Here is a 10,096-nt window from a genome sequence, read left to right as displayed (position 1 = left end):
TAGGTCCTTTGTTCTGCTGACCATGAATACTCTGATCTCTTGCAACCAGGAGACCCGTGAAGACCCGGGTTAGAATTGATCTTCAGCAGCCCATAGTTGTAATAGGCGACTAACGAGAGGGATCGGGTGGTCAGATTCGCTGACTTGGTTGACACATGTCATCGTAACCCCATTGCGTACATCGATGCTCATGCTGTTGATCACTGGATTGTGTGGTCCAGACTAGATTATTTACAGACTGTCGCCATATAGCTGGAATATTGCTGAGTGTGGCGTAAAACTAAACTCACTCACTCACACGACCAGGAACGGATTTCCACAGTGAGTGAGTGATTGAGTTGGGTTCAATGCCTCTTTGAACAGAATGTTCTTTATACAACATGGTGTCACCGTCTTGAGGGAAGAAGCCAAAGTTACTAAGTTTATCACTGTGGAAAACACAAGAGCTAATTTTGACTTTAAGGCCATACAGATCCTGGCAAACCCAAGGGAAGTATATCGACAGCACACTGCCAACTGTAAAGACTGAGAAGGAACAACAGACTGTAACTTGATAGGTTTATTCATGGACATGCCACTACATAGTTCTCACAATACATGTATAACAACTTCACAGTCAATGAACAAAAATGTTTGTTCATCCATTTAAAAAAAATGTCAAAATATGCATAAAAAACAGAGCTGGTTTGGCTACTTCATCAAACACGGTAAAATATGTTCAAAATTTAGACAGCAATAATATCGACTTCAGAGGACAAGAACAGATGGATAAACACATACATTCTAGCCACGCTCAACACAAACATGGCAGAATATAATGTTCAGAACATGAACAGCAGAACACAAGGCTAATTTTTTCAACTGGTGCTTCACATTGCAGAGGAAACACATCAAGAGAAAGACCGTATATTGTGTTTGTCAAACACTGGAGACATTTCTACAAATTCTTATTTATAAAAATAATAGACTTTCAGAGAACAGTAAATTATGAATGAAAGTTTGCCTCATTTGTGTCTGTGTTTAAGAAGATTTGAATGTTTCAGTATTGAAGCTGTCAATGGTTCAGTCGACGACAGGACACAAGGTTGATCCACTTGTGAGGATTGTAGCAACTTGATACCGCCACATCTGTTACTGTGGAATACAGTCTGCCTCGATTAACATCCAAACATGACTGACAGTACAGATGACCATCATCCATTAAAGGGCAATAACCATGTTATCACCAGCACCACCTTAGTTGGAATGAAGGACAGAACTGAACCATATGTAGTGGTGAATGTTGTTTTAGATGAAGGTGGAGATTGTTGATGCCAGTCAGCTAGAACAAGGCAGCTGGCACGTAATGACGCCTGAACAAAACCAGCGACTGATTGCTTGAGCAACCACTCAATGGACCACACTCCATGACAGGTCACACACTGTAACCTTGGGCACCATATTATGTAACAGGAAAGGTTCTTTCGAAACAACTTTCTCTCAAACATCCACATCAATGTATTTGAGGCTTGAATGCAAAGAGCTGTTCATCAACAGTGGCTGGCTTAGAAGGATGCTAACAGTGTGGACATAAATCCCCTGCACTCGTTCAGACACGGACTCAAAGCCCACCTGTCAATGTATCCACTGAATGTCATACAGGGTAACAAGAAATACCTTGGCCTGGTACAGTCACCCACCTTCCCGACAAACCCTTTACCCATTAGATGACGGAGGTGGTTACGCTAGGATAGTGTGTGTATCAGGAAACACTAAACTACCTTTAAATGTATAATCAACGCTATGAAATGATTATTATGGGTCTATGTACAGAGACTATAATCAAAACACTGTGTAACTATGGTAATGCAAGTCTGTGAGCATGGTGAGGCAAGAGACAATCAAGAATCACTTTTGACAAAACACTGATGACAAATCACTGATGACGAATCACTGACTACTGTTTCTAGATGAAGTGGATCAATACAATTCAAGATATGACAATCTTTGGGAAAGGGGATATAAACTACTGCTGATATAATAGGGGAGATAACCCAGTCTCTTTGCAATGGGAGTTAGTCACAGAGTGAAGATGTTTTGAGCACACATATATACTGGCAAACAAGGATTAGTTGAGAATTGACCCCTATTAGCATGTATGAGTGCTTGCCATTGTGAGCAAAGTGGCCCCAGGTTGTTCGCGATTAAGTGTAGTGTGATGGGTGAAGCGCGTGGCCAGTCTCAGCAAACTCCGAGTTCAGGTACGCATGGAATCAATTTCATCGTCATGCACTGCACGTGCACCAGCCAAGACCAATGGATCAATTCAAGACATGACAATATTTGGGAAAAGGGACATAACCTAATCTCGAGATCATAGGGGAGATAACCCAGTCTCTTTGTAAGGGAAGTTAGTCACAGAGTGAAGATGTGTAGAGCATGCATGTAGGCCTTGTCAGGCCCGGGGTCTTGCTAAAACCATTCCTACCTACCAGTGCTGAGCACAATGGGAAGGAGTTATTATGGGACAGATGCTCAAGTCATGTGGACTGCAGTGAAACTATGCCCTTATATGGACAAGAAAACAACAAATATGTCCAAAAGACAAAGCCATACTGTGGTCTAGAACACAACATATGCTATTGTTCTGTGGTTTGATTGTTCCACACCGCAACTGCTAAAATACTAAAACTGGCTTTGGTGAAGATGGGAAATTCTTAATCATGATAATGCCTGACTGGACCTGGTTGCTATGGTTACAGGTCATGGTTACTTACATCTGATTACCATGTTGTCAATACTTCCACAGCTGGCGTGTAGAAACGTTGAGTGAGATGGGTTTGAATCTGCTTTGAGCAGTACCAGTTTATGGGGAAGGAAGACAAACTGATGCAAACCCTGCATTGATATGGCGCTGAAATACCTAGACACATGGCCAAAAGAGATTTGAACTCATGATCAGAGGTTTCAGGAGTGAGTAAGGGAAGCAACTCTGCACATCAGATTTAAGTGTTTACAGGAGCCAAATCCCCCATGATTCCTCTCTCGATGGTGCTGTAACACCGAGAACTGTTTCACCTGTGTGGACCTGTAATACTTCTCAAAACAGCGATGTGCTTCCTGCCACACAGCCATGCTGGGATTCCCTTCTTACACACTAGTTTATGTATAGTCAGGTCTGGTTACCATGGTTACATGTTTGTTTCTTCTTCTTCCTGTTCTCCGATGTTGAAGTACGAGTCCAGGAGGTCATGTGCCTGCTGTCGGATCATCTCATTCTCATGATATTCCAGCCCCTCGAGCCGAGCAACACCGTCACTCTCCTCAAACTGGAACTTGGCCTGGAACACCAACATATATCTGTATATATACACACACACACATACACACAACATGACTCTCCTCAAACTGGAACTTGGCCTGTAACACCAACATATATCTGTATATATACACACACACACACAACATCACTCCCCTCAAACTGGAACTTGGCCTCTAACACCAACATATATCTGTATATATACACACACACACACACACACACACACACACACACACACACACACACACACAACAACATGACTCTCCTCAAACTGGAACTTGGCCTGTAACACCAACATATATCTGTATATATACACACACACACACATCACTCCCCTCAAACTGGAACTTGGCCTCTAACACCAACATATATCTGTATATATACACACACACACACACACACACACACACAACATGACTCTCCTCAAACTGGAACTTGGCCTGTAACACCAACATATATCTGTATATATATACACACAAACAGACACAACATGAGTCTCCTCAAACTGGAACTTGGCCTGTAACACCAACATATATCTGTATATATACACACACACACAACATCACTCTCCTCAAACTGGAACTTGGCCTCAAACACCAACATATATCTGTATATATACACACACACACACACACACACAACATGACTCTCCTCAAACTGGAACTTGGCCTGTAACACCAACATATATCTGTATATATACACACACACAGACACAACATGACTCTCCTCAAACTGGAACTTGGCCTGGAACACCAACATATATCTGTATATATACACACACACAGACACAACATGACTCTCCTCAAACTGGAACTTGGCCTGTAACACCAACATATATCTGTATATATACACACACACAGACAGACACAACATGACTCTCCTCAAACTGGAACTTGGCCTGTAACACCAACATATATCTGTATAAATATATACACACACAGACACAACATGACTCTCCTCAAACTGGAACTTGGCCTGGAACACCAACATATATCTGTATATATACACACACACACATACACACAACATGACTCTCCTCAAACTGGAACTTGGCCTGTAACACCAACATATATCTGTATATATACACACACACACACAACATGAGTCTCCTCAAACTGGAACTTGGCCTGTAACACCAACATATATCTGTATATATACACACACACACACAACATGACTCTCCTCAAAGTGGAACTTGGCCTGGAACACCAACATATATCTGTATACACACACACACACACACACACACACACACACACACACACACACACACACACACACACACACACACACACACACACACACACACAACTGACTCTCCCTCAAACTGGAACTTGGCCTGGAACACCAACACACACACACACACACACACACACACACACACACACAACATGACTCTCCTCAAACTGGAACTTGGCCTGTAACACCAACATATATCTGTATATATATACACACACACAGACACAACATCACTCTCCTCAAACTGGAACTTGACCTGGAACACCAACATATATCTGTATATATATATACACACAGACACAACATGACTCTCCTCAAACTGGAACTTGGCCTGGAACACCAACATATATCTGTATATATATATACACACAAACAGACACAACATGACTCTCCTCAAACTGGAACTTGGCCTGGAACAGTGAGTGTGTATACAGCATGGACCTAAATCCGCTGCAATAATGGAAGTCCAGTGTACATACAGAAGGTAGTGGTGCGTGATATCCGAGTTAAATCTGTTACACAACGTACCGCTTCTACTTGTCGCAGCGCCATCTCTGAGAAGGACAACGCCAGGTGCAGCATCTCCACATCCGGGGACTTGAGCAGTAGCGCAATCTGGGGCATCGCTCCCCTGTGAATCAGCTCTGTGCAGATGTCGGCGCCATGGCAACCCAGATTACACAGGAGGTAGGCTGCCTGTAATACAGATAGTACACTTCAACACAACTTCGGGCAAAGTGACATGGATCCCTTTAAAACCAGCAAGAACATTATAGTGCAGATCAAGTGATCACGGCGAAGCTAGGATATAGAGCCAATGCAGAATGGGCTTAACACAGTTTCCAGGGACTTGATGTGAAATGAATACATCAGTTATCCCTTCACCATGCATACACTCACCTCTACTTTGATATCATAGGCATCAGACAGTCTCTCTATGATGTGTGCCAGGATGGGGCCAAAGGCTACTGATCGACACACGCTCTCTTCACCTGTAACAACGCAACATACAACATATATATACAGTCGTGCCCCGTTTATCCAAACCTCAGATATCCGGAAAACTCGCCTTCCGAATGAAAATTCCTTAAAACAAATTCGAACTAACCTGTAGAGGTTTCAGATTCTTTGAATATATTCCTCCTTGGGGTACTTATAAGCATTTAAATGTCCATTTAAAATCCCTACGACAGTTGTAACAATATTTGAATAAAATATTTACAAAACAAAAACTACGTTTTGTCTTGTGAGACCACCCTTACAGGGCCCTCTGGCCCCCTACAGCCAAGAGCAGGTAACTCTAGACCGTAACCTCGTACCTCACTTTCCATGCTGAACGACATCAGACAGAATGTGGGGAGGTGGTCGGGCGTACCCAAGGAGGAATATATTCAAAGAATCTGAAACCTCTACAGGTTAGGTCGATTCTTTTTATATATTCCTCCTTGGGGTACTTATAAGCATAAGACAGACTCCTAAAGACGGAGCTAAGGAGCTGCATTCTGTCTGCAGAAAACACCCCCGACAAGAAGTGGAATTTCCCAAGCTAATTATAGCAGAAAAAGCACACTTACCCGGTCACATGTCCACCATAGCCAATCAGGCGGGGGCATGAGCCAGGGTCAAGGTCGAACATATGTAAATTGCCCAGCGAAACCTCGCTAAAGCAAACTAACGAGACACACCCTCCCTCCTTCCGTAATCTACTCGGGCGAAGATAAGGGTCCCGCAATAAGCCGCCAGAAACGAAATGCCTTAATATGTATATATTTAGCAAAGCTTCCAAGGCCAGTAAAGTCTAGAGCAGAATGCAAAAGACATGGGAATAAAAACCATCACCACATAAAACCCGTCACCAAGGGAATATGTAAACAAGATTTTAAAACCCAACACCAGTGTTAAAAAATTTGGCATAGAATGGTTCACATAATTCCTCGAAAGCTCAATTGGCTAGAGAGGTGGAACCATGCCCACTGGAGAGAACTGACTGACCGAACCGAGGACGCTCACTGGAGAGTCTGTCAAGTTGGTAATGACGGATGAACGTACTCGGACGGCTCCAAATAGCCGCGGAGCAGATCTCCTCAATGGGCAGGGCTGCAGCGCAAGCTTTCGATGTAGAAACTGCCCTAACCGAATGAGCTTTCAACCCTACAGGCGGGATACGCCCTGTTTGAGTATAGCTCATATGTATGGCAGAGACAAGCCACCGAGAAATGGTTTGCTTGGTCGCCGGAAGACCAGCCTGAACCCCGCCATAACAACAAAACAATTGGTTACCCTTACGGGTACCCCTTGTTCGTTTAATATAAGCCTTAAGTGTCTTACGGACATCTAAGACGTGAGCACGTCGTAGAGAGGTACCGGACAGGGAAGGCTGAGTGAAAGCTGGGAGCTCAATAGGCGCCGTCACATGGAAGGGACTATCCTTCTTAGGACGGTAAGTATCAGGCAGCCGTATGCTAACTCTGTCTTTGTGAAAAACAGTAAGCGCGGGATCGGCCGACATTGCATGAATATCGCCAACCCGCCTGCCTGAAGTCACCGCCACAAGAAACGCCATCTTCCACGTCAACAGCTGGAGTGAAAGAGCCGACAGATTGTGAAACAGTGGACCGGACAGCCAATCAAGAACGATTGACAAGTCCCACGGGGGACTAATCCGCCGGACAACCGGACGGATTCTGTCCACGCCTGCTAAAAAGCGCTGTACAAGAGGGTGCTGCCCTAAGAGAGCACCGTCAACAGGAATATGAAACGCAGAAATAGCTGTAGAATATCCTCGAACAGTTGAAGCCGCTAGACCGGCGTCCAACCGAGACTGGAGGAATTCTAAAACACAGACTAAATCTGTAGAAAAGGGATCAAGAATCCCCCTGTTGACACACCAGCGCGAATAACAGGCCCATTTATCCTCATATCGAACGTTTGTCGAATCCCTCCGCGAAGCCAGAATTGTGTCTGCAACTGGTGCAGGAATTCCGCTCGCAAGGAGGCGATCCCTGACAGCGGCCAGGCCACCCACTGAATCCTGGGATTCGGGTGGGGCGCTCCGTTCTGGGATAGGAGGTCCGGTCGAAAAGGTAATAGAACAGGAGGCTGAGCCAGAAACCTGAGAATTACCGGAAACCAGCGTTGTGCCGACCAAAGGGGTGCCAGAAGCACAAGTAGCCGAGCTGGTTGTGCGGTCAGCTGTGACAGGACCCTGGAAATCAGTGGTATCGGGGGGAACGCCCACAGTACCCTGTCCGTCCAATCGAGCTGAAAGGCGTCGTTGGCTATTAACGCCCCCGATCCGAATCCGGGAACAAAACAGAGGAATCTGGTTCGTCACCCCAGACGCAAACAGATCCACCTGGAACGACCCGAACAACTGGGAGATAATCCCGAATATCTCCCGGTCGAGCATCCACTCGTGTGGGGCTAGTTTACGCCGTGAGAGTGCATCTGCACGGACGTTGTCTACCCGCGGGAGATAAACAGGCAAAACCCGAATGTTGAACTGATCGCACCACAGTAGAAACTGCCACGCCTCCTGAAGGAGCCGACGGAGACACTGTGCCGCCTTGCTTGAGAATGTAAGACATGGCCGTTTGATTGTCCATTTCTAGACGAACCACACGGCCCTCCACCAACACCGGAAGCTTTTCGAACACCCTGCGGACCGCTCTCAGTTCTAACACATTGATGTGTAGGCTGACTTCCCTCGACCAGAGGCGGAGGCTGAGTGCTCGCCAGGACCCCCTCCAACCTGTGAGGGAGGCGTCCGTCTGAACTGAGAGAGAAGGTGTCGGGGTGTCGAGGGGGATCCTGATGGTAGAATGCGGAGACGCGCCTCGGCGACCTTGGTAGGCGGGAAAGCCTCCCCCGGGAGCCGAAACTCTGCAGGGTCGAGCGCCTGTGTGGGAACGGCCACCTGGGGCAGGGCCTCGGCAATTTTTTCCCGCACCTGCCTCAGAGACGAGCCAAAGGAGTACGGCACTCCCGCCTCCGACTCCTCCCTCCCTCCATCGTCCTCCATGTCCACCTCGGCATAATCCTCGGCAGCCGTACTCTCATACTCCTGAGAGACCGCCGAGGATACACCAGAGGCTGAACCCGAAAGACCATAAAGGTCAAGAGGTGCCAGAAGCAACGAGTTGCCCAGCCGGGCAGAACTCGCCCCAAGTCGCCGAGGCGCCCGAGAGGAACCTGCCGCGACAGGCCTCCCGGGCAACCCAGACTGGCTGCCAGGCGCCGAGGTGTCCCCGAGCTGGGCAGTGCTGAGGCGACTGCCAGTCAGGGCACCAGGCGAAGCCAGGGGCAACCCTGTATCGCCGGCGCCAGCCACCTGTGACGGACCTACGCCCGAAGCGAGGTTGCCACTAGGTGCCGAGGGCGCGCTATCTCCACGGCCTAAGCCGGGATCAAGCTGCCCAGGGGGAGGCGCGTTCCCAGAGCCAACTCCGGGCGCAGCCAACCCCCAGATCCACCCCCACCCCCACGACCGCACGGTGAGCTCCTTACGGAATCCATCCAACGCCGTATCGATGAGAGATTTCACTGACGCCATCTGTTCCTGGAAGAAAGTGGTTAGTGATTCAACGGGCACAACTGGTGCCGACACAACAGGGGGTGGGTAGAGACAGGAGCAGGTTGAGGTTTGGTATTAGATGCCTCCTTGGAACCTTTAGATCTTTTGGGAGCCGGCTCCGTATCGGAAGCGGCTCCCGTAGACCCCTTTTTTTGTGTGAACGCTTGGACGGGGGATCCTGTGCCCAGATATCACCCCCCGCCCGAATCAGGTTGATCCACTCGTCGTGCTCGAATCGTTTGAGGCGTAAAAGTGGCACATGCCACACACCCCTCTTCCTCATGCTCAGTTTTGGTGAGGCAACGTAAGCACACCTCGTGTGTGTCCCTGACGGGGAATGGCCGCGAGGCACGAAGTACAGGATTTAAACTGCAACAAGTAAACAACCTGTGCAGCAATCAACCCCGTACACACAGACATATATGACATGTAACCACATATACGTAAAAATTACTAACACCACCTGTAACATTGAAAAACCACACGGGAAACCAATGAACAGTGATGCTAGCGAAGGGACCTGGCCGCCATCTTGGCACGCACCCGGCGAGCCGACCGTGACAGGTACCAAGTTACAACTAAAAATTATGAATGAAAAAGTTCAGGATAAGCCTTCAAATCGCCCATGCAGGGAAAAAAGAGAACCATACATACAGTTGCTGTTTCTGACCCACTCATAATTCTCGCCGGGAAAAGAAAACTTTCTTGTAATGGACCCACGTCTATGTCGGGAAACGACAGCATGGAAAGTGAGGTACGAGGTTACGGTCTAGAGTTACCTGCTCTTGGCTGTAGGGGGGGCCAGAGGGCCCTGTAAGGGTGGTCTCACAAGACAAAACGTAGTTTTTGTTTTGTAAATATTTTATTCAAATATTGTTACAACTGTCGTAGGGATTTTAAATGGACATTTAAATGCTTATAAGTACCCCAAGGAGGAATATATAAAAAAGAATCACAACGTTGTAAAATTACTCACTTATCTG

The 10,096-nt window shown here is 46.9% G+C and overlaps 1 protein-coding gene across 3 annotated transcripts in view; it reads right to left on the bottom strand.

The window, feature by feature from the left end:
* Window positions 1-544: 544 nt before the first annotated feature.
* Window positions 545-10,096, bottom strand: part of LOC124268146 (importin subunit alpha-9-like) — a 30,657-nt gene continuing 21,105 nt past the window's right edge. For 2 of the 3 annotated variants that reach the window (XM_046703166.1, XM_046703165.1), the window contains 3 exons: window positions 5,441-5,532; window positions 5,069-5,236; window positions 545-3,320 (listed from right to left, as the gene is read on the bottom strand). In XM_046703166.1, the coding sequence (XP_046559122.1) occupies window positions 3,171-3,320; window positions 5,069-5,236; window positions 5,441-5,532 (410 nt within the window). In that variant the 3' untranslated portion in view covers window positions 545-3,170. The remainder of the gene's footprint in view (window positions 3,321-5,068; window positions 5,237-5,440; window positions 5,533-10,096) is intronic. The other variant, XR_006896217.1, reaches the window with a different exon arrangement.

The sequence above is a fragment of the Haliotis rubra genome, unplaced genomic scaffold, assembly GCF_003918875.1.
Source record: "Haliotis rubra isolate DU_JTF1 unplaced genomic scaffold, ASM391887v1 Scf1365, whole genome shotgun sequence".
Classification (NCBI taxonomy): Eukaryota; Metazoa; Mollusca; class Gastropoda; order Lepetellida; family Haliotidae; genus Haliotis; species Haliotis rubra.
This window is presented reverse-complemented; position numbering and strand designations above follow the sequence as displayed.